The sequence below is a fragment of the Drosophila virilis genome, chromosome 4 (genome assembly GCF_030788295.1).
Source record: "Drosophila virilis strain 15010-1051.87 chromosome 4, Dvir_AGI_RSII-ME, whole genome shotgun sequence".
Taxonomy (NCBI): domain Eukaryota; kingdom Metazoa; phylum Arthropoda; class Insecta; order Diptera; family Drosophilidae; genus Drosophila; species Drosophila virilis.
In genome coordinates, this window is record NC_091546.1 from 22120166 (window position 1) to 22144848 (window position 24683).

General features: G+C 38.7%; 3 protein-coding genes and 1 long non-coding RNA gene across 6 annotated transcripts in view; 2 read left to right on the forward strand and 2 right to left on the reverse strand.

Moving 5' to 3' along the window:
- Nucleotides 1-605: 605 nt before the first annotated feature.
- Nucleotides 606-2858, forward strand: Ent2 (Equilibrative nucleoside transporter 2). Its single transcript, XM_002051132.4, has 3 exons — nucleotides 606-1379; nucleotides 1443-1496; nucleotides 1910-2858. The coding sequence occupies exons 1-3, from the start codon at nucleotides 900-902 to the stop codon at nucleotides 2744-2746; spliced, it is 1371 nt and encodes a 456-aa protein (XP_002051168.1). The 5' UTR covers nucleotides 606-899; the 3' UTR covers nucleotides 2747-2858.
- A 1330-nt stretch (nucleotides 2859-4188) lies between these two features.
- Nucleotides 4189-5481, reverse strand: LOC6628083 (uncharacterized). Its single transcript, XM_002051131.4, has one exon. It carries the CDS (start codon nucleotides 5399-5401, stop codon nucleotides 4460-4462), a length of 942 nt encoding a protein of 313 aa, XP_002051167.2. The 5' UTR covers nucleotides 5402-5481; the 3' UTR covers nucleotides 4189-4459.
- Nucleotides 5482-13155: 7674 nt separating this feature from the next.
- Dpp10 (Dipeptidyl peptidase 10) overlaps nucleotides 13156-24683 on the reverse strand; it is a 35899-nt gene continuing 24371 nt past the window's right edge. The window contains exons 3-15 of one of the 2 annotated variants that reach the window (XM_002051130.4): nucleotides 22473-22568; nucleotides 21390-21504; nucleotides 20570-20664; nucleotides 19089-19216; nucleotides 18807-19018; nucleotides 18293-18554; nucleotides 17109-17222; nucleotides 16908-17031; nucleotides 16730-16844; nucleotides 16522-16636; nucleotides 15050-16095; nucleotides 14658-14962; nucleotides 13156-13293 (exon numbers count right to left, since the gene is read on the reverse strand). In XM_002051130.4, the coding sequence (XP_002051166.3) occupies nucleotides 13237-13293; nucleotides 14658-14962; nucleotides 15050-16095; nucleotides 16522-16636; nucleotides 16730-16844; nucleotides 16908-17031; nucleotides 17109-17222; nucleotides 18293-18554; nucleotides 18807-19018; nucleotides 19089-19216; nucleotides 20570-20664; nucleotides 21390-21504; nucleotides 22473-22568 (2784 nt within the window). In that variant the 3' untranslated portion in view covers nucleotides 13156-13236. Of the gene's footprint in view, nucleotides 13294-14303; nucleotides 14399-14657; nucleotides 14963-15049; nucleotides 16096-16521; nucleotides 16637-16729; nucleotides 16845-16907; nucleotides 17032-17108; nucleotides 17223-18292; nucleotides 18555-18806; nucleotides 19019-19088; nucleotides 19217-20569; nucleotides 20665-21389; nucleotides 21505-22472; nucleotides 22569-24683 lie in introns of those variants that run through there. The other variant, XM_070209026.1, reaches the window with a different exon arrangement.
- On the forward strand, nucleotides 13192-17226 carry LOC116651400 (uncharacterized). Of its 2 annotated transcripts, none has more exons than XR_004304390.2 (3): nucleotides 13192-13328; nucleotides 14182-14451; nucleotides 17102-17226. It is a non-coding gene; the product is annotated as an uncharacterized lncRNA (long non-coding RNA). The 2 variants fall into 2 exon arrangements; XR_011416629.1 differs by having other exon boundaries at nucleotides 13288-13427.

Here is a 24683-nt window from a genome sequence, read left to right on the forward strand (position 1 = left end):
AAAAGTACCGCTTCTTTAAATACACAACTAATAGAGTTGCTTTAATTTAGATAAGCGCCGCAAAGTTTTTCCAAAACTCAAATAATGCGATCTCGAAGTAAGGTTCCCATTTAACATACTCTTTTCGATATTTTGTCATGTTTAAATGCTAACAACTGTGGGATAGGTACAATTTAAAACTTCTTATTTCAAGTTGCCTATGAATATGGTTATGATTCTTTCACATTTTTCACAACATCGATAGAAATCTCGATTAAGCAACCCAAATTTACGCATATTTTAAGAATGTGATATGTTTGATGTGATTTTTTTTGGAAAATATGTAAATTGTGTTTTCCTATGGGAAAACGTACAGGCCGCATTTTACACATTTTGCAAAAATGTGTCATTTTCAGAAATGTGTAAGAAATGTGGGCAGTGGAAAAAGGCTATTAAACGAATATTTAAAAAATTCGATAAAAAAAAGTTTTTGTTTTAGGAGAATATGCGGAATGTTAACAAAAATTATTGAGCTTTTGTTTTGTTTTGCTCTCACATGGAATAGAACATGCTATTAGTTGGTTTATAGATGATCAATCGCATTTTTCTTTTCTCAGTTTTTTTTTGTTGTCGAATTTTGAGAACATTTGCAATCGTGCACTCTGGTAACACGGAAACAGCTGTTGGGCCACGCGTTGGTCAATCTAATCTAATCCCAAGGACTATAAATAATCGCGTTCAATCTTATCTAAGATTTTTTAAAGTGCCTTTTCTTGCCGAGAATCAATTAAGACATTACCTGACCAGGTTTTGGTGCCAGCTACAAGCTCGTGGAACCCGTGAAACCTGTTGCTAACCTAACAATTAACAGTTAATTAAAGCCTCGCCCGCATTTGAAAGCAACGAACCAAACAAGCAAAATGGCAAACAGAAGAGGTGAAGAGTCGCCATTCATTGATGAAAAGCGGCCAGTGAAACTGAATCCATCATATGAATCCCAAATGAAGGCGGACCCCAATGGCAAAGGATCTGGCTCCATGATGTCAAAACTCGTGTCAACCCTACAGCCGCCAGAGGATAAATATAAACTAGTTTTCTTCATATTTGTGCTGCACGGGCTGGGCACACTTATGCCCTGGAATATGTTTATTACAGCAAAATCATATTTTGAGGACTTTAAATTGGGTGAAAATTACACAGTTAAAAGCGAGGTTAATTACAGAGGTAACTTTATGCAGAATATGGGCTTTGCTTCACAAATCCCGAATGTCCTATTCAATTGGCTGAACATATTCATGAACTTTGGCGGTGATCTAACCAAGCGTATAGTATTTAGCATTCTATTCGAACTGGTTATTCTGATAATAACTGTTGTGCTTGCCATGGTGGACTCATCCGAGGTAGGCTCATGTTCAATTTACTTATTACTGAAACCTAATTTGTATTTATCGATTCCGCAATAGTGGCCTGGCATATTCTTTTGGACTACAATGTCATCCATTGTGCTTATAAACATGGTGAGTTCCCGGATAAACAGTGAAATTTATCATACACCTGCGCGATATATTACAATTTAGCGTAAAAGAGGAGTCATATTCGGTTCTATTGTTTTAGTCAGTTTGTTTCTGTTCCAAATCGATTCATATATCGACTGGAATAGATCTGTCTAAAAATCTGCTACATGGTTCCAATAGAGTTTTTCTATGAACAAATTGTATGCTATAGCCTAATTCCGCTGTCAACATTTCGTAAAAATTTTTTGTGCAAATGTAACATTTTAAGAGCGTAATGGAATCAGGTTATTAATCAACGACACATCTTCGATAAACTTAGAAATTATGATAGATAAACAACATCCGATTATTTAGCTTCACAATGCAAAGCAAAACAACAATTTACAAACAAACAATTTACAATTTTCTATTTTTAGTGCAACGGCATCTATCAGAGCACTATTTATGGACTCGTTGCGGCCTTACCACCCAAATATACGGGTGCTGTTGTTTTGGGATCAAATATAAGCGGATGTTTTGCCACAATTATGTCTATGTTATGTTCCATGTTTTTCACCTCAATGCGAACATCGGCTATATATTATTTTTTAACCGCAATTTTAATTTTACTCTTTTGCTTCGACACGTATTTCGCGCTGCCTTTAAACAAATTCTTCAAGCACTATGAAATGCTGAGCAGCGAAAAGAAATCCGAGTCGCACACCCAGTTAAATGTACCCTACTGGAAAATTTTTAAGAAAGCTTCGCCACAGCTTTTTAATGTATTCTTCACCTTCTTTGTAACACTAGCTGTTTTTCCAGCCGTCCACTCGGATATCAAGCGTTCCAAAGATTTTGTAATTAGCGAAAAGTATTTCACATCACTCACCTGTTTCCTAACGTTCAATGTGTTCGCGATGCTGGGCAGCTTGACCACCTCCTGGATACAATGGCCTAGACCAAAATTTTTAGTTGTGCCTGTAGTTTTACGTGTCGTTTTTATACCCTTACTGATATTCTGTAATTATGCACCGAAAGATATTGTTAGAACTCTACCAGTTTTAATTACCAACGATTGGTTATATTGGATCGTTGCGATTATAATGTCCTATAGCTCCGGCTATCTAAGTTCCTTGGGCATGATGTATGCACCACAGACAGTTAATGTCAAATATCAAATAACCGCCGGCATGTTTGCCGCCGCGATGCTTGTGACTGGCATTTTCTCTGGCGTAATGTTCTCATATTTGAGTCCACTTATTATACAACTTTGAAATTTTCTTTCACTTCAACGAGTTGCTTTCATTTTCTTTTTTACATTGCATGTTGCTTTAATTACACATAAAAGGATATTAATAAATGGACAAACTAATTTGTATACATTAAGCATTGAGTGTTCACTCTTTCACAGACTAAGAAAATATTACTTTATATTTATCGCGTTGAAAATAAATACAATACAAAACAACCGTATGTGCATTTGAAACATTGATTGATAAATTAGAATGTTTTTCATGTTTCAAAAAATGTTGTTTTGAATATACTTAAGTATTCAACGAATTGTGCAGCTAGAAAACTTGACTGCAGCTTATAGAATCGAAGATAAAACTGAGGCGAGTAAGTGCGAATGGAGACTGAATACACTTTATGTCTCTCAAATCTTAAAAAATGAAAATGCTCTCTCAGCTTCGGGGGTCTGTAAGACAGACCAGACATTTTATGTCTCTCAAACCAAACGGAAAGACCGACAAATGCTTAAAAAATGAGAATAATCTTTCAGCTTTAGCTCTGTATGAATCTTGATTACAAGCAAAAAATTGGGTAGGGATTTTAGAGTATAAAGATGCCGGATATGCAAACACTTTTATCAAACGCAGAAGTTGAACAAGATATTTTAGCCAAACTGTTCCATAAGCCAATTGAATTTGCTGCTCTCATTATACAAATGTTTATAACAATTCTGGAAACTGATAAATATAGATTCCATGCCGATGATTTCGCCAGAATTTCGTTGAATAACGAAGCAAAACATTTGCAATTTTATTTTTTTCTTTTTACACGCTTGTAAAGGCTATTACAATTTGGTCATGGCATGTGTGTAACGCATAGAAGGAGATAATTCCGAATCCTTAAACAATTTATGAGCATCAACAACCGAGTCCGTCTTTCAACCTGTCCGTCTGTTAATATCTATGCAAACGAGTCTTAGTTAAAAATCTGTCATCAAAGCAAAATCTCAGGCTCCGGTACGTCTTTCTGTTGTTCATATGGCTGCCATTTCAATGATCAATCGAAAAGTTGATTTTAAAAAAATTACCAATCCAAACTTAGATAAGAAAGCTAACAAAAATAATTTATTCAAAAGCCAAAGCAAATGCAGAAAATAACAAAACATGGACGTGTGCAAATATAATAACGAAACCAATTACCTACTGTATAAAGCGGTTTTATTTTAAAATTAGCCATTTCAATGAAGCAATTGGGTATCGGTGCTCCAGAGCATCGACCAGCTTAGTCAGAGGCTGTCTGCCGACTGGCCCTGTGCTGCTCGAGTGAGCATCGAAAAGAGGCATTCGGCATGCGTTCGTGTGGCTTTTGGAGAGCGAGAAGCCACTCAGCGGCCGCATTCCAATAGAGAATGACATGTAATTAGCGTACATGAAACAAAATTGGATATGAAATGGCAGCAGGATATCTTGAAACAATTGTTTCGCTGTTTTGTTTTGACCATAGAAATGGCTCTATACGTTGTCTTTTATTTATCATAAAGAACTTTGGTAAAAATTTGGTAAAATTTGAGTGTATGTTTTTGTTGTCTTTTTACATGTTATGTAATCACATCAGAGGGCAGCAAAAACTTTAACCTTAGATATTCGCCAAAGCGAGCTTTCACTGTACATACGTATATGTATATGCACTTCATGCCAATATTAGAATGCCAAATGCATTGCTCTAAAAATAGCTACCGAGTAGCAACATTTGATGGCCTATTTGCATTTGTAAATTATCTTTAAAATCTCACAGAATTTGGGAGATTCGCGCGGACAGCGCGTCTCCAGGCCAGTTATCTGCTCGAGGGCAACTTCCACATCGACCACATTGCACATAATCGATTGCAGGCGCTTTGGGAATTTCGTATCCGAGGACTCAACTAATTGCCGCGTTGTGTCCAGCATATCATGCAAGTCTTGCGCCATAACGCCATGATAGCTGACGACCAGCTCCTTCAGCTGTGGCAGCTGCTCAGCGATGCGAAAGCCACAGTCCTGCGCATCGGAGATGCCCAAACGCTGCAAACGTAAGAGGCCAGCGGCGGGCGCTTCCAGTATGGTTTGCTCCAAATTGTATCGATTGGACGTGAGATCCAGTGTGGTCAGCTGCAGCTGTGCCAGCAGCTCGGCCAGATGCTCGGCCTCGATGGAGCACTCCCGCGCCACAAGCGTCTGCAGATTGTGAAGGCCAACCATAAACATGCCCGTTATATAGGCGCTGGACACGCTCAGGCTGTGCAGGTGTGGGCAACTTTTTGTTACATTCTGTATCATGCTGTTGTTCATGTAATTGTCGGTGACGCATAGCTCGCGCAGATTGTTCAGGTTAAGGCACAGATAGAAGGCCAGTTCGGGACGCATCAAATGCCGTCCCAGATACGAATCGAACGCCTTGTCATGCACATTCCAGATGTACAGCTTCTCCATGTATGTGCTGGTCAGCTTGAAAAAGTATATATAATCCTCCTTGTTCAGTGGCGCCAGCATATCATCCGATATGGAAACCTCTCGGTAACGCGGCTTACGCCACACAATTTCGGCGAGCAGCTCCTCATACCGCAACGAGCTCCGGGCCATTGCGATTTGGTCTGGCAATGTCAAGTACTCCAATATAATGCACAAGCAGTCGTCATTTAGCTGATCGATGTTCATTCTCATTGATCAGAGATAAATAAAGCAAAAACACCTGAGCAGCAGCAGAATAACAAGATAACAGCTGTTGAGATTGGTTGATACGCGTTAAGTGTGACCGTTTGCTTGCATTTAGTAAAATCCTCCGCAAAATACCAAGCATATTCAAAAATACCAAAAGTTATTTAAAAAAAGAGCGCGCAAACCGGAATTGTTCAAAAACTGACAGACCATACACCCGCCTTTTCAAATTGTAATTGAAGCGTATTTTGGGAATAAAAAAAATACCTAGTAATCAAAATAACAGTACCCACAATTAATCACGCACAGAAACATTGATCAATACAAAAAAACATAATATAATAAAATAATAATATCGATTAAGTGACTGACCGACTGACTGAGTGATTGAATGATTGATTGGCTGATTTGTGGTCGTATAGTCTTACATCTAGATGTAACATAACGTTTTGAAAAATTAAGAAAGTTTGTGTCAATTTCATTGCATGAAAGAATAAATATCTTTTTAAGGCAACTTTTTTTTAATTAGCTTCAAACTTGTATTTAAAGCTCTACAAAATACCAATATCAATCCATTTTAATAGTAAAAAAAAACTATTACTTTTTGCTTTATTATTCAATCGAATTCAAGGTCGGTTCAAAGCACGCAAAGTGATAGCTTATATTGAACAAAAAGCATTTGTACCGGGCAAGACCGGGTAACATTTGGTAGTGTATGAATTGTGTACATGATTTTTGCGCTTAAGACGTTTAATCGCAACAACTTTATGATCTTTGATTTGCAAGTAATTCATACTGAGCTCAATGACAGCTGAGAAAGGGCACCGATAAAGCTGCAATGGAATTTCACAGTCATGACAAACAATTTCATTGCCAAAGCCTGCTAAAAAAAAAGGCAGAAAAACTTTCGTAGTCTGCCCCACCGTCCGCCTCGCCTTGCATATCAATTAACATTTTGAGTGTGTTTCCATGTTAAACTGTCACTTTTATACGCATCATGCAGCACCAGACCCAAATCCAGGCCCAAACCCAACCCAATTCCCAGCACAATTGGCCCAGACCCATGCTCAACCATGGCTGTAGGGTGGCAGGGGCTTCGCTTTGTCGGCATTGTCTGTGCCTCCCTCGCATGATTTGTGCGTGACCATGCGAAATGTAAATTATTTATATATGTTCTGTCCGTCCGTATACAAGGCATTAAAGTCGCAGCTCGTTATTCTATTGAGTCGTACTACGGCCAGTCAGCTGCCCGGCATAAAAAGAATTTCCGAATGTTAACTGAAGAGAGCCTCGTCGGGGCGCCGGCCATTGATTGGCATGAGCTTAGCGCCAAATGTAGCTTGTGTGCACAAAATTAAAAATATGAACGCTTCACAAAATTGGAGCAAGCATTGTAAATTTGCATTTCATTTATCACAGATGACAAAAATTAAGCAACAACAATCAAAAAAACTAGTTACAATGCGGATGGGGCTTAACATGAGCTTAAGACACGTTGCAATGAGTCATGAAGTGTAACTATATTTTTAAATTAATTGGCAGAAAGCTCTAGTTACAAGGAGGATGGGGCTTAACACGAACTTAAGGTACGTTGTAATGAGTCATTTTGAATATTTTAAAAGAAAGCTCTAGCTACAATGCGGATGGGATTTACCATAAACTTATGACACTTTGCAATGATAGCTATTTTGAATTTGTGGTCTCAAAGCTTTAGTTACAATGCGGTTGGGAATTAACATTAACTTAAAGCACGCTGTGATGAGTCATGAACTATTTTGAATTTATTAACAGAAAGCTCAAGCTACAATGTGGATAGAGTTTAACATGGACTTCAGACACGCTGTAATGATTCATTTTAAATATTTAAACAGAAATCTTTAGTTAGTTAGTCTAGTCACATGAGTCATGAAATGTGACAGGATTTCGATATCGATTTCAATCGATTGCTTGGCAACGGTTTATCGATTATCGGAAACAAACTCATACTGGGCAGGTACTAGGCGTACCTACGATTAAAATATCTCTAATAGATTCTAAGATCGACGCGTTCATACATACAGACTGACAGACGAACAAAAGGGCGGACGTGTCACATCGCCCTTCAACCCTCACAGCGTTGATGTTGTCTTTGGTTGAAGCACGGCAAAAGAGAGAGCGTCGGTTCAATGCCAAAACACTTAAATTTGCGCATCTTAAAATACTTAAAAATAGCAATTGTGTTTACTTGAGCAACTTACCTTGAATCGTTTACCTGAAATGAGATAAGAAATAATATTTAATAGCAGTCAACTGTCACACTTCAAACAACTTCAATCAAGAGTCTCACTTATAAGTGCTTATATATTTTAATGGTACTGATTGGTGGGCAATGAAGTGCCTCAGCCTGCTCGGGTTTCACTTAAGTGGCCTGCAATTTGTGCACCTAATTGCAGACTCTGGTCTCTGGCCAGTCGTATGCACTTGACAACTTTGCAATGGCTCAGTAAAAAAATAAATGAAGAAAAAATAATATTCAAGTGTGCTTCATTGCTGCGGCAATTAGCTGGATACACGCCCACGCCTAAACGTAGGGCAGTTGAAATTATAGTTATACAAATTTACCACCTGGCCGAGTGCGAACGCCTTCAAGACGCCGTTGCCCGATGAAATATGCAACTTTGATTTTTTGTGTCCAGCCAAACAATTGGCCAATTAAGTCAAAAGTTTGGCTTGCTTGTAATGCCCCCCCCCCCCCCCCTCCGTTCCCTTCATTCCACCTATAGCCGACACACCTGGCCCAGGGCTAGGGGCCATTGCATGCCAGACGAACATTTTGTGGCCATTTGCGTGCCGCTTTGTTGGTCAGCCCAGCAAATGTACTGAATGTTGGCTAGAATTGGGAATGTGGCGCGGCCAGCTTTGGACTGCAATTCGTAGCATGTTTAATGCAGATTTTGCAGTCGTTGGGGCTTTCACGGTTTTACATTTTTCGATTTTGCAGACATGCTGGCATTGCAAATTGAATAGCACACTTTTGTGCGCCGGCCGCAATATTTCTTTCTAATTCGTTCCCCAGAGGTGAGAAGATGATTTATGAGCGGAGCTTCTACAATAATTAGGCTAAAATTCAAGAGAATTTCAAATAATTGATAATACAAATTAAATGCTTGCATTAACTGTAAAGACTTATGCTAAGAATTTGTATGCCTGAAAGAAGTGTAAAGTGTGTCTAATTGAAATCCTGCATGTGTTTGATTGAGCACAGTTTTAAGAGCTTTTGCTGCACTTAATTTAAGAAAGTTCTAGCTTGATTTAAGTAGAAAAATACTCGGCAAGTACCATGCTGATCAACCCATTGAAATGTTATTTTTTATTATTATTCTTGGCTTTCATGCTTTGGTTTATTGTATGTATATATATATTCCTTTTGGATTTTTTCTTTTTTTTTGAGTTTGCTAAATGCCTGGCGAAATTATTTAACCTCTCAGCTAATTAAGTCAATGTATTACATAATTGGTAATTTATATTAATTTCGTTAATAATTGTTTTTCATTTGTTTTTTTCTTTTTTTTTTCTTTTTTTGTTTGTAGCTTCATGGAAGAGAAGAAATTGTTGGATCACATAAGTAGGTTTTTGTCAAACGTCCTAATAACAAAATAAATCAAGTATGAGTAAAAGTTAAGTAACCGTTTTAAAGCTTATTTACATTAAACATAACTAACAAGTGCCATAGTTTTTCGTTGGTTTATGCTTAGGCTTAATTTGAAACAATCGAGACCCTACAAATAGAGTTTCGCATTTTAGTTCACGCTCATTTTCAATGTTTTGTTCTTGTTTTTCATTTTTGTTTTTGTTTTTGTTTTGTTTTGTTTCGTTTTAAGGCTGAAGACAGAGTATTAAAATGTTATTGTTTAAGAGTAAAGTTGTTTATAAAATATATTTATCATATATCAAAGTATAGTTACTTTTTTCTTTTTTGTTAGTTATATAGGGCGCATATATTACAGTTATTAATAATATTATTATTATTATTTTTACATAGCTTTCATATTTTCGATTTTTAGTACCTTTGAGCTAACAATCTAATTAACAGTACACACTTTTGAAATATTTCTTACGACTATAAAAATGGTTTTTTATTTATTTATTTTGTTTTTTGTTTTTTTTTTTTTTGCTTTGGATTGGTTTGTGACTCGAATAATGCCAACGCTTGATCCACTAAACGAACTAGACTACGAATCGTATATATATCATATGCCTATGCACATATAAATTTTGTATAGTTTTTGCTTGTATAATTACTAAGTTGCAAGTCAATATTCAATATATATATATATATCTATATATATATTACTACATTGAGTTATCCATATGTACTATATACCTTTGTGTATATGTATGTGTATATATATATATATATGTATATATGTATTGCAAATTATGTAATTGTAATTTGTTCACTACGCTGTTCTATATAAATATCTTTTAAATACTCGTATTTTAAGAATTCTTTTGGTAATTGGTCCTTAGTACACTACATAGAAAGCTTTTAAAAACTGTAGAGCAATTTAAATTTCTATAGCATACATTTGAGCGCGCAGACAAATGACACCGCGAGGCAGTTCAAGTTCCCCCCAACTAGATTAGCCACCAGCGCAGCAAGCACTATGGACAATACGCTGCGTTTATCGAGCAGATATTCTTTGTTTTGGCTTAAATGAATGAAAGGTAAGGCCCAGTTTTTGAATGAGTCAAAAAGTGTCAATGCTCTTTGATCAAAATGGTTTGACTTAGCAAGAGGAAGGAAGAGTAAGACAAAAAAGTATGTTGTCCGACTTTAGTGTAGAGAGAATAAGAAGTTATTTTTAAAAAAAAGCGCAGCAGTTTACAAAGAAAAAATAAGAAATGCGTGTGTTGCAATTTCATTATTAGTAAATTGAAAAGAATCTGACAAAGCAAAGTTCAACTGAAACCTAACTTAATGCATGATTCCGTTCTAGTTTTACACTCTTCGATCTGTTTTTTGAAATTTTCAACTGAGTTGGCAAGTAAACCCTTTCTGTATATCCACCCCATTTAATATTCACTCTGAAATTATTGTTATAATTCGGTTTGTAAGATTAGAAAAAAAAGAAACATACAAAAAAGAAATATAGGCCGGCGGCAGCCAGTGCTGTCATTTGTCATCTAAAGTTCGCCTTTGCCCCACAGTTCAGTGCAGACCTCCAGCATTTGTGTGTGCATGTGTGTGTGTGCATGTGTGTGTGTGCAGGCTTCTCAACTGTCCAACCTAGCCCCTCGTTTTTTTTTTTTTGTCATCTACTTTAAGCAAACACCTTTTTGTGTCAACAAACACAGAGAGACGAGCCATGTTTCAAAGGCAGCTGCCCTTTTCATGCTGCCCACAGCTGTGACGACCTTTTGCAACCTTGTACACGGCCCTAAGCGTGGGCGTCACTGTCCAGGTGTGTCAGCGTGTGTGTGCGTGTGGGTGTGTGTGCCCTGTCCTGTGTGTCCTTTTGGACGCATGTTAATTGCGTCTGGCAAAACAGGCTAACTTGGGCGAACGTAAAATTAAGAAAAAAAACGTCTAAGCCGCACATTAGGTGTCAGCCAGATATAAATTTATGCTGGCCTTGTTAAGCTTTAGTACACAGAAGCTCACACACATTTACACACACACGCACACACACATACATATGTGAGCCACTCAACTGTGGTTTTTTTTCTCTAGCAAATTTTGCGAACGCAAAATAAGTTGGATAAAAAGTCAAAATTAAAATTGTCCCAAAAAGTTATCTAATATTATTTTAAATTAATAAAACTACTCAACTCTTAAAATTGCTGCCAGCTAATAAATGTTTAAAACAGATTCAAGTGCAGCCAATTGATTGGGTACGTTACGCACTTGCTGACAAATTGATAGGGCCCTTCGAAAGGGTATATAAGTATTCTGCATTGCGCATATTTTCACCTAGCTTCGATGCATATTTCCGCCATCACAACGAGCAGCTGCAGTTGTCCAACTGCTAATTACCTGGCTGAGCTGTGGCGCCACAAAAAAAAAAGCCTAATTAAATTAATCCTTATGCATAGATGACGCCCGCAGGACGCGGAACCGGATTGCGATGCGATGTCATTTAGTTTGTTGGCATTTTTTTTTTAGTGTTTTTTTTTTTGCCAACTTTCTGCCAGTCGCATTCGAATTTTAAACGTGTATCGCAGCTATTTTTGACCTTTTCGTTTTTGTTTACTTTGGTTTTTTGCACTTAATATCTAGACATTATTGGGCTTGGTTAACTAATATATATTTAACGCTACATTCACTACGCTCATTTAGAAATGTACTTTTGGTTTTGACTTCGGTGCGAAGTTGTTGCAATCAACATGAACTGAATTAATATGCCATTAAATATAACTATTAAATATTAAATATTATTATTGCGCTACTTATATGCGAACAGTATTTATGCTTAAGTTCACAATTAAATTATAATTGAATTTGGCCATTTTGTTTTAAATTTAGCATTCAATTAAATTGATTTCTTGCTGTGCTTGTGCGAATGCTCAGATTTATATATATTTTTTTTCTTTTATGGCTGCTCATTTTATATTTGCGCGCTTACTTTATTATTTATGTCTTGTTTATTGCAGCATTTTCATTTCATTCAATTTACATCTACTCAATTCTACGGTTTTAATGCGAGTGCAAAAAGTGTTTAAATGTGCGGGAGGCGCGGGTCAACAGCGCAACATTTGCGGGGAGCGGAAATTTTAGAGCAAAAATAAATTGTTTATATTAAAGCTATTGATGTGAGCAATCTTTTAATTTTGAGCAATTCCATCAGACTTGGCAGAAATTTTTGATTGTACTACCTGATAAAAAAAAAAAAAATAAAATAAATAACCTGTAATAAATAATTGCGGCTCATAAACTCCATATGAGATTTATGTTTGCCATCATTGAACAAAATTTTAGACTCTCGGTTATCAGAAAATGTTATTTAAATTGCTTTTTCAAATGTTTGTAAATTGATTTATGTATATAATTTCCTTTACAACGCTTTCTCGCTCCCCCTGTGACCCCTCCTGTTGACATTTGGCAGTGCCACCTGGTGACCTTTGCACTACAGTAAATATATTGTTTATTTTGGTATTTCATTTTTGGTCAAACCCCATTTGCAAATGTATGCAGCAAATGCATAAAAAATCGAATAAATCAAAAGAAATATGCGACACTTACGCGCTGTTTTATCCGCCGTCCGGCATTAACATTTATGTATGTATGTATATATGTGTATGTTGCACATTTGTTCATGTCTGTGTATGCGTGTGTGTAACTGCTTGTCATGATGACGTCATGTTCTCACAACCATGTTGACTGCATGTGTTTTTTCGCTTTCTTTTTTGCGCACGTTCACTTAGCATTTATTTGTTGCTTATTATTTTGTACAAAGCGCAATTTACACTTATTGTTGTAACATTTGGCTGTGTCTATATCTTACAACGATCAAACGCGAGACAATAAATAAAAAAAAAAAAAACACTCTTTCTCCTTTGTTGATGCCGGGCTACTTTTCTTATAAGCCTTTGCATGACTGATCAACCATATTTTTGTTCAGTGATCTGGATCAGTCTAATTATTTATCGATATATTTACCTTTCGAAAATTGTCAATGGAATCGCATATCGATATTTACTGCAAATACTGCAGTGTGTACAACTGTGTGTGTGTGTGTGTGTGTGTGTGTGTCTTTCTTTTAACACGCCTTTCTCGCACTTTTCGGTTTCGTTTATTGCTTCGCACTGCTGTAATCAAAAAAAAATTTTTATTCTGCTGCTTATGCTGTTGATGCTGCAATTTATTGCTGCTGCATATCGCCGCCGCTGCCCAGGCCGGCCTTGGTCTCTGGGGGCACCTGTTGTGTGTACACATAGAAATTGAATTTAACGTGTTAGTTTCAAATTGAAATCGACTTCATTTGATACGGCCAAAGATATATATATATATTATGTAAATTAAAGACACAATCAAAGCATAAGCAACATTCAGGTAAAATAGCAAGTGTTCGTGGGTGTGTGTAAATCGATCTTCTCTGTGTGTGTGTGTGTGTGTGCTGTGTTACACCCAAGGAAAAAAAGGAACAGAAATGAAATCACATTGAAATGGTTCCAATAAAGAACAAGCCCCAAAATATCTACACACACATACAAAGAAACACACACAGGCACGCATACGCACACATACATACGCCATAGAGCCAACAATTTGTTTGCGGCATCAAAAAACATCACGACAATTAAACGAAAATAATAATTAGATGAACGTAAACTTGGACAAAACTTGCGTACGAAACAATACGAAAGGAGACGGAAAGGGAACTCAAAGAGAACTGAAAAAAAGAACTAGTTCAACGAAGAAAAGAAGAAGATATGTGCATACACTCAGCGAAAAACGACGTACAAAATTCACTTGATTTTGCTGTGAATGTATGCTCCAGAAAACTAAATACATATATTATATAAATTATAAAAATATATTCTTAAATATGTCTTTTGAAGTTTGAGACATTATAAGGTTTTGATTTAATTTGATATGTCTTGCCAACATAAATACAAAATAAAATTAAATTTGACATTGGAAGCCTTGAAAACTAAAACCTTGCATAAGAACATGCCCACAACAGATTTTTAAGTTTAAAAAAAAAAAAAACAGATAGGTATTCCGTTTAAGCATAATCATGTAGCAGAAACTTAATGAAACGAACAAATAAAATAAGGTTTTTTTATTTTTAATTTTTTTTCAGTCCCCGTAAAATGCTCAATAAGACATTTAAACAGCGAAACAGAGAGAAGTCTACGGATGACAACAAAAACAACAACGACGACGATTGATAACAACGGCGACTGTACCTAGTACTTTGGGACTGGCGAAAATCGAGGATAAATCGTTTAACCGCCATAGAAACTATGAAAGTCCAGAAAATCCATGGAATCTGTTTGATTTTGCTGTTGCTGGTCGAGCTACGCGATAGATCGTTGACAATATCGCATCAAATGTGTGGAATGAAATGAAGGTGAAGGTTTTAGTAGTAATTGTTATTGTTGGTTGTGATGGTTATGACATTTGGCGGTTATGGTAAAGGTGGTGGTGGTGGTGGTGGTGGTGGTGGTGGTGGTTGTGGTGAGCAGGAGAAATAGAGAGTTATGGTAGGAGAGTGGTAGAATATATTTACAAAATAGAGCCAAACAAAATGGAGCTCAGATGCCAGCACACACTCACCAGCTTCTTGAAACAATCCTCAAAAAAGGCGGTCATGGAGCGATATAGATGCCGCTTTACGCCGGACAAACTATGCCCCTCATCGGGATAGATTTGCTGCTTATATAGCACACCCTTGCTGGTCAGCGCACGTGCAAGTACCATAGATTGCTGGACATGCACATTGTCATCCGCGGTGCCATGCACCAGCAGGAATTGACGCTCGCGCAAATTGTCCACATACTTTGACAGATCGCTCTCCTCGTAGCCCTTGTAGTTGTCGGTTACGTTCGGAAAACTCAGATAACGTTCCGCATAGGTGGAGTCTAAGATGCATGGAGAGCACAAAAGTTGTCAATATATATTCAATATCTAGTTCAACAATAATGATAAGTTAAGGGGTTTATGTTTACCATAAAGCTTCCAATTGGTCACCGGCGAGACACTGATGCCGCACTGGAAGATTGACTGCTGTCCGGCCAGGGCGAGGGCGGCTGTATAGCCGCCATAGCTCCAGCCCCAGACACCCATGCGGCGCGCATCGATAAAGTGTAGATTGTCACGCAAATATTCGCTAACCTCCAGCTGATCGGATACCTCAACGCTGCCCAGACGCTTGTAAACCTCGTGCAGCAGCTGATAGCCCTGGCCGGCGGAGCCACGGCCATCGATCTCGATGACTATGTAATCCTTGCTGCCGGATAAATAGGTGTTCCAATCGATGTGCCAGCGATCTGTGACCAGTTGAGAGCCCGGACCGGAGTATACGTGCAATATGGTGGGATAACGCGTTATCTCATCCTCGCGCAGTACGGGCGGCAGATAGAGACGCACCTGGGCATGATAGCCGCCGGAGATCATAACTGGAAAGGTTTTTACCTGCGGCAGCGCCACTTTGGCCATCTTTTCCTTGAGTCGCGTGTTGTTCTGCACGGTGACGAGCAGCTCCAGAAACTGTGACTTCGGCTCGCCAGCTACCTTAGCAGCAGCTGCAGCTTCTGCTGCGAGCTGCTCCTGCGGTAGGCTTTGCTTTTTGGCCTTGGGTCCAGTGGGCAACTTCAGGCCATATATTATAGAATTGGGCACCACTGGACCCAGACATTCCACTAGAACATAACGCGCTCGCAGGGACAGCGGAAACTGTGCCTCATGGTACAGGCAATCACTGGGTGGTGGCGCTCCATGTCCACGCGCCTGTCGCTGCTGCTCTACGGGCATGGCCGGTGGCGGCGGCAGCGCCTCCGCCTCCTCGGAGTCCTCCCAGTCATCGTCCCAGGCGGTCACCAGCTTTGGCGGCGATTTGGTTTGACCCTCGTCATAGCCATCGCTGCCGTGCATAAGCGCCGGACATGTCAGACAGTCGGGCGCCTGCAAAGCCTGTCCCTGTCGAGCGGGCAGCGCCGAGACGCGATACAAATGCTGCTGCGAGGGCAGGCGCTCCGGCGTGCCCAGAAAATAGCTATAGATACATATTGGGAATACGGTTAGAGCATCTAAAGAAATTTCATTTACCATTAAAGTTAAGCAGTTTTTTACCAAGAAAGCAAACTTGAACTTTAAACCGAATTGATTGCCAAAAAAAAAAAAATGTTTTAAATCAAACGGAAACCGAAATTTGAATGTGGGAAACAAGCTCTCTCAACGAACCCTAAAAAAACACGGAGGGTTCAATTTTGTTGTAATTGCAGCTTGTTTCTAATTGCAATTCATGTTCTAGTTTTTCGCTTGAATTTAATAGCTGTCGCTTTTATGTAACCATTCACGTTTCGGACATTTAAGTGATTTTATGTGTGGTACTTAAATTTACTGCTGGGCAACATTTATCGCAATTTGAGATTCAGTTTTGAGTTGAATTGTGGAATTGCGGCTTCCGCTGGCTACTTACATCCAATTATCGAGCTGATCCCAGTGCAGGAGTCGATTCACCTCGTAGGGTCCGTGTGTGAGGGGCAGCACGCGATTATTGTCAATGTCCACGTGCACGATATGCCGGAAATAGCCTGTCGGTTATGGGCGGGTAAGGGTACAGTATTTTGTATTTGGTTGCGTATTGAGCTCGAAACAAAAGCCGGATTGACATATGGCTCACTTACCAAACGAGCCGTCTCGCAGCGGCGATATGGCCACATAGTGGCTGGCATTGGCCGCAAACAATGGCACCGAGACAGTGTCCACCCAGCCGCGTCCGTCGCCGCTCACACGATGCGTCTGCCGGTGGATGCACAGGACATGAGCACATACTCACTTAATTAGGTAGATGCAACAACATACCTCGATGCAGACAAACGAGGGACTCCTGCAGACACTGACCACGGATATGTTCTGCGGTCGATTTAGCCACACCACAGCGATCTCCTTGGCACTCACCCAACTGGCGCTGCTAAAGTAATGATCCCTGCAGAGAACGAAGAGACAGCGATAAAGATAGAGTTCAGTATTCGAATCATTCTTGCTTTTCATTTCAGTACGCACTCGTTTTCTATAATTTTCGGCGGTTTCAAGTCTATGATGTGTATCTTCTCAGGAACCGCCAGGTCGGCCACCCGCAAGGTGACTGTCGGATTCTGCGTGCCCGGCTTAGGATATCTACAATACAAGTATAATGGGGAGAGAGAGAGAGAGAGGGGGAGAGAGAGAGAAAGAAAGAGAGAGAGGTCAGTCAATCAGCCATAGATATATCGACAGATATTCCTTAATTTTTATGTGCGGAAAAAAAGTTTGGCACATAAAACAGTTTTCCACAAATAAAATCAAGTTTCTTACGTAAAATCCTTGCTCCTACGCATAAAATACTCGAATTACATACAAATAAATTTATAATTTAAAACGAAGCATAATTTATTTGGGTATTATTAAGTTAGTTGAACTTTTCACAACGATTATAATCGGGTTTCGGCTCGAAACAGTTCAATTTAAAATGGATTTGCACACACGGCAAAAGTTGAAAGTTTCTATTCTTGGCACATTCAATTACCAGCGATGGCATCTACGAACTTATGCACAAACATTTACATAACTAATTCCCAAATGATGACATTACACTTAACGCAAACAGGTTAGACGGCAGTTTTGTCAGCTCCGTAAGCCCGGGGGCAACAGTTGTGCAAACCTTTTGTGCATTTGGCAATTTATCAAATCGAAAATGACAGCAGCTCAGTCGTATGTATTAAAAGACTATCGTGGCCAGGAGCTGGCTTCACTTGACTGCAAAGGTATTTTAATTTCGAACAAACACTAAAACGTTGAAGTCGGCTGCCAACGACTGTGCACTACTCTGTTCGAATAATTTTTTATAGTTAGACTAGAGTCTCTTTGTCTATGGTATTCTCGACTCCAATATTGTGATCCAGACGTATAGGACTTCATCTGCCTGCAATTTACCTTTGGTAGAACCAATACACTCTTTTGCACTCTGTTAACAGAGTGTCAGCATGTCGTTACACCCACACACAGACAGAGACTTGACACTTTCCTGCACACCTGGGCACATTTGGGCCATCGTGAAAAGGATTCCCAAAAAGCCATGTGCACTCGTCGACAACTTCATGAATTTTAAGCATTCTATACCCGAGCACTATTTAGGGCTAATGACAGTCACGAGCACATCATTAACACCTAATCGAAAAGTAATATAGCCTGGGACTGGCACAACTTACCGTAAGGATCTAATTTCCGGATACAAGTTGGCATGCGGATTACTGCCACCAGCTGAGCCACCGCCAGAGCTAGTGCCACCACCGACACCACCATTGCCATGAGTTGTGCCGCTTGTCGCAGCACCGCCTGCGGCGCCAGTTGAGGTGGTGCCATACCAAGCAAAATGCTGCTCCTGGACGTGTGTATCGTTGAAGCTGGCATAGAGCAGCAGTTGCCCGTCGTCCGATAGCCAAATTGCATTATTAGTATGCAGAATTTCCTCTATAAAAGAGAGACACCATATGAATTATAAATAACTGGAATTGCACATAGAAAAAATAAAATTGAAATCTAAGGATAAAAGTCTACCATCAATCGGACAACTACACTTAAGCTAGACTAAAGAGATAAGTATAAAAATAAAAAAATACTTATTGTTGCTTCTGGCTAGCCTTACTAACTGCTCCTTATGTATTTTTGAAACATTTAAATCACCTTTTATTGCACTTTAATTATGATGCACGATAAACTCACCTTCGTATAGCCAATCGGGTATGCCGTTATAGACAACGCCCGGCACCGCATCGTGTGTGATGCGATAAGCATGCGAGGCACGCACCTCCTGACGATAGTAAATATCGTAGTTGTGCACCCAGATTAAAGCGTTTCCGGCGCTTGTAAAGCGCGCAAAATGCAAATAGGGCCATTCGTCCTGTTGCGGATTGTGGCGCAGCTTGATGGCCTCGCTGAGAATGAGAGACACAGCACTTATGAGAATCGCAAAGAGAGGCGCTTCGTCAACTGTTGTTCGCTTACCTTGTGTGTATGTCAAATAGCGTGTACTGCGCCAAATACGAGTGTCGAAATAATTTGACAACGTTTTGGGCCAGCAGCAGGTAACGTTTATCCGCCGATATGCTAAATGTGAACGGCGCCAGAGTTTTCTGCGTATGAAATAATTTGAATTAGGTGGCAGCTCATTGAAATGCTAGCCATGAAAACGTAGTAAATGTCGATTTCAAATGCGCTCCAGTGTTATGGTAGCTGTTAAACAGCTGCCATAACAATGCCGCTTATTCAGAATGACAAACGCTGCGTATGCGTAATTTTAATTAAAATTTTAATTGTTTGCGCAGCGCGTGTTGTGCCTATGGATACAAATGGTGAAATTTCCCATTTAGATGTGCTGCCTACATTTGTTAATTATTCGCAGAAGTGCGTTAGATAATGCAGAAGTGCCTTTAATAAAGCTTTTGGGCATAAGATTTACGTAGAAATCGAGAGAATGGCTTGCATGAAAGCTCTCTAGGCAAATAACTAATTAAATTTCCTTAAACTGCAGCCAAGCTGAACTACACTCAGCGAAAGAATGTAGATTTCTTTGCTCAAACTTTGTTAAAATCCTTACTTATTTCAAGAGTTTAAGTAAGAGTTTTAGGTAATTTATTGCATGCAGATATGATAATTGTTTTTATTTACTTGCTCCTAGATTTTAAATTAAACGGAATGTATTTTAAACGGATCAGACAATAATTGAGAACCGAGTTTTTGCTGAGTGTAGGCTTGGCCTTAAATAGTATATATGGTAACTAAACTCTTGACTGAGTCATCCTGGTAGCAGCTCATTTGGTGGGCCACATTAATTATTTGTCAAGTGGCAACTGTTGACACAAGCGATGGCTTGTTGCATGTTGCAGTTGCCGAATGGCTTTTTTGAGGCACTTGTTGCTGCCTTTGGCTTGAAGGCATTCGAAATGCTTGCCTCTTGGCAGCTGTCAAAATTGTTGGCACTGAGCTAACCCGTCGCCCCTCTATACACTTGGCAGGCATCCATATACATTTGTTTGTTTTTCAATTTCAGAGCGCGCATTATTCATTAGAAAACGTTTCAACCGGAAGGATCCAACTACCTCCACCCCTTGACTATTCGCTGCCGCAATTCCCCTCATGTTTACCCAAGCATTGACATAAGAATCGTTTGGCTTTTATCGTTATGGGGTAGCGATAACTTGGCCCATTTGTTTTTGCCTACTTTGCTGCGTTCTGTTTGTACGTGTGTGTGTGTGCGTGTGTGTGTGTGCGTATCAGTTAACAGTGCCTGCCAACTGTTTGGCTGCCAAGTCAAGTGTGTTCACTTGAGATAGCAACCACGCCCACACCCACGCCCCACAGCATCCTATCGTAAATAACATGCTGCAAATATTTATTCAGCTCGGAGATAAGCAATAAGCATATACTGCATGGCCATACAGCAAAAGGGGCGGTATGAGAGGCGTAGCAGGAGGAAATGTACTTACAAATGTCACATTGGACATGAGGACGCGTTCCGTGCGATTGGCTGCATTCAGCAGGCAGATACGGCCCAAATGATCCTGATACAAAAACTCCTCGGCTGCAGCGATATGTGAAAACATAAAAGTCGGAAATTAAAAGACATTAAGATTTATTTTCTCAATGTCCAGTTTTGGTTGGGTCTTCTCAATGTCAGTTCAATTAACTGCCAGTCAGCCAACACTGCGGCTTAGTCTGTGCATTGAAATAGGTTGGCAGGGCTGTAGGAAAAATCTGTGTGTCACTTTAACTTTTTGTGTGTGTATGAGTTTTTAAAAAACGCTTAAGGAAAATAGAGGTGCTATTAAAATCCTTTTTGAGAGGCATAATCCTGTGGGGACCTCAACGAAAATCTTGGAAAACTTTGCCACTTAAGCTAAAGTTAAGCAATAAAGTGGGAGGGCTGCATTATTATATAAAATTCTATTATTATTATCATTGTTTTTTGTTCGACTTAAATTTTCACTCAAAAAAAAAATAAGACAGTCAATCAGCTATTTCAAATTTTCCAGTCGCTTAAGTTTCAACTACCAGTTAACTGCAGCTCAGCGCTTACTAGCGGTTTCTAGTTGCACACTAAAGAAATAAGACAGGCAATCAGGCTCTTTAATATATTCCCATCGATAAAGATTTAACTACCAGTTAAGAACATCCTTGCAGCTCAGCGCTGACTAGAGGCTGAGACTAACTGAGAGAAAACTGAACTGGACTGAACTGAACTTGAGAAAATGCTAGTTAAAAGTGTGTTACCGTTAGCGTTAACGTTTCAGGTAGCTGTCAACTCACCGTCGATCCAACTGCCATTGGCACGCTGCGGCACGTAGAGGCCGTCGACGATGTCCTGTAGCTTGATGCGCTGTCCCTTGACGCGCGGTCCCTCATCGGGTGGCGTGAGCAGCACCTTTTTTGATAAATGCAGAAATTATATATGTTGTTTTCTATATATATATATGTATATATATACAGTACAAATTGTACCAAAAGCACCACAACAAGAACGACAATAACATCAACATCAACACATAAATGGAGAAAATGGAGAAAAAAAATGGAGAGATTTCAAAAGGGGCGCAGGGGGGTGGCACAAATATCACGCAGCAAGGCACAAAAGGAAAAAATAAATAAACAAAGAAGAAGACAAAAATGAGCGCAACGTATTTACACGCATAACATTTGAGTTTGTGGTTTGTTCTACCCTGTTCACAAAGTGCAATAGAATATGTTAGAAATATTCAAATGCATTAGGGAATAATGTTTGTTGGGAACATAACTAGAGTATAATTTAGGATTAATTTAATTCCCAAGGATTTAATCAACGAACTTTCCCCAACAATTGATGGGGTCTTTTGCACTAAGTAACAGTTTGAAAGTCACACACTTGTTACAGTTTTAGTGTTAAATCTCCAAAAAATGATTCATTTTAATATTTTTTTACGGTTATTACATTGTGAACAGAGTATAGCCAAGTCGGTGAGAACCGACCACAACATTTTATCCTGTTTTTCATTTGCAGATTGTGACCACAAATAAAAATACAGTTGCAATGGATTATTGTGAATATTGCACAGTAACGGTACTTTGAATGTGAGCACAGCTATAGTGTTTGCACAGCTGTGTGTGTGTGTTTGGGTGTGTGTGTGTTTGGGTGTGTGTGTGTGTGTGGTGTATTAGGGGAAATTGCATTCGTATTGATTTAATTTGAGAAATGGTTCATTTACACAAGAGCCACATGAAGATAAATTACTTGAGCAGGATTTTAATTAATTTATTCACATTGGATTGGACCATAATCGATTTTCAATCAAGGATTTTACCATTTACCAAAAAATAAACACGAAAAAAAATATTTACCATGCGGTTTAGACTTACCACCGATGTTACAATCAAGGCCAGCACAATAATGATCACCAGCAGTGCGATGAGAATGCCGCGCCAATTGCGTTGATTTGGGTTGCTGGAAACCAACTGCGAGTAGGAAAAATAGTAGTTGGGAAAATGTGGAAAAATGAAAACATTAGCTAAATTAGTTAAGAAAAGGAAACAAGATTAAAATATCTGAAGATTAAATATCCTTGTCAAACATTTAATCGATTTTGCAGTATATTAATTATACTTGGCTCAGAAACTTTGTAATTTAGTATTCTAATGATAGTTAGAGTTTTCTTATATGCTAGAAGCTTTACGAGTTTCGTAATTTCCAATGTTGGCTAAAATATCTAGGTAACTGAAAAACAAGTCAAAAAAAGGCGAAATCGATTTGGCTGTCAAGAATAATTATACCTTATAGGCTCGCAAATAGCTGCTCTAATGCGTTAGACATTTTCCGACATAATTATAATATCCATTGCACGGCTCTAAAAAGCTAGACTATAGAGGCCACGTGCGGCACATTAGAGCCCAAATAAATATTTGCGGCCATAAATAATAAGCAGACCGCAATAATTGACTAAACGATGCCGCCGTCAAAAAGGAATGCAATTTAAGTCAACTACTAGTCGAAGCAATCATCAACTTTTGATTCAGTGAGCCTTAAGCATTCTGCAGGATATTCAACATGAGGCCGCAAGGCTGTTGAACCTGTTCGCAAAATAACTGCCTGACTAATTTATATGGCCGGAAAACTAACTAGACATACACACACTCTTGCATGCGTATACACTGAGAGAAATAGCTGAGAAATGTTTACGTGTAAAAAATTGGTAATTTAGTGAATTTTATTTAAGCCAAAGTATACATTGAGATGATTTCTACGCTTATTCAAGATCAAAATTGAATATTAAGATAGCCAAACAGCATTTCTGCAGAGACTTAGATCGTCCCTTTTTTTTCTCGAAGTGTAGCATTGTTTATATAGACCTCAGCAATTATGCTTGTATGCATACAAATTAAGAGGCAGCCAATTCTATACAATAGCTAATGCATATTTAATGTAGTCGACAACAACTAAAACAAATTTCAACAACCTTTTATTTATTCTATTTTTTTTTTTCTGTTTTTTGCTGAACAACAAATGAGGCAACAACTTGAACAACTTCAGAAACTGTGGCAACACTGACACGCAGCTCGTACGCGCTGACACTGACTTTTACCCATTCCAGCCACATTATTGGTTAGCACAATCACTGAGTCAGTTAGTCATTAAGTCAGTTGGTTAGTCAATCATGTCAGCCATAAACACATACAGGCCTAAATACATATACTGAATTGGCATTTCTGTATAATTAATTAATTAAGCTGAACCTGAGCTGTCGCCTAACTGATAATGCATAAAAATATAATCATGTATTAATTGTCAGCTTCTTTCAAATCATGTGTGTAATTGGGGCAAAAGTTATCGTTAATATGAAACAGGCATGCATTAGAAAACTATTTGCACCTTATTAACTTAGTGAAGCTATTAAGGAAATATAAATAAGTACCTCAAGCACCGAGATGTTTTCATTGAGGGTACGGTTTCTCGCTTAAAACAACAAGTATAGCAGAAAATAAGTATACTTGATATTATTAGCCGAATAGAGTTTTGTCTTTATTAAAGACAAAACTATTAATTTGTAAAAAAAAAAAATAAAATGAAAGAATATGTAGTTGAACTCAAGTGCTGTACAACAAATTTTCCGCCTACTTTCCGACCTTGGGAGGGAATTTCATATACAAACTTCTACATATTTTCCGACCTTGGAAGCGAATTCCGTGTGCACGAATTTTTAACGTACAACTTTATGGGAAAAGCATAAGAAACGGGAACTTTAGACTTAACAAGATGTGTTCTTATTTTATATATTAATCTGAATTCTCGACACGAAGCGATAGTTGATCAATCGGACAGTTTTTAAATGCTATCCGATACACAATTCAGAAATCATAAATGTTTGTAACCATAGCAATTAGAGCAGTTGCATGCCACGTACCGCGGGCTCCAATTAATAACCAGCTCAGGTATGCACAGATATGTTCATGTATATTTATGAGTACACACACTCACACACAGCCTTACACACACACACAAGACCACACACTCTGAAGCTGGCTACAATTTATGGCAGCCTGAAGCGCAGAATTTTCAACCGAATGCTGAAAAAA

Excerpts from the sequence above, each read along its gene's own strand:
- LOC6628083 (XM_002051131.4), bottom strand. The coding sequence starts at position 5,401 with ATGAGAATGAACATCGATCAGCTAAATGACGACTGCTTGTGCATTATA.
- Ent2 (XM_002051132.4), top strand. The coding sequence starts at position 900 with ATGGCAAACAGAAGAGGTGAAGAGTCGCCATTCATTGATGAAAAGCGG. Across the intron at positions 1,380-1,442 it reads CCATGGTGGACTCATCCGAG|TGGCCTGGCATATTCTTTTG; the intron begins GTAGGCTCATGT and ends ATTCCGCAATAG. Across the intron at positions 1,497-1,909 it reads CCATTGTGCTTATAAACATG|TGCAACGGCATCTATCAGAG; the intron begins GTGAGTTCCCGG and ends TTCTATTTTTAG.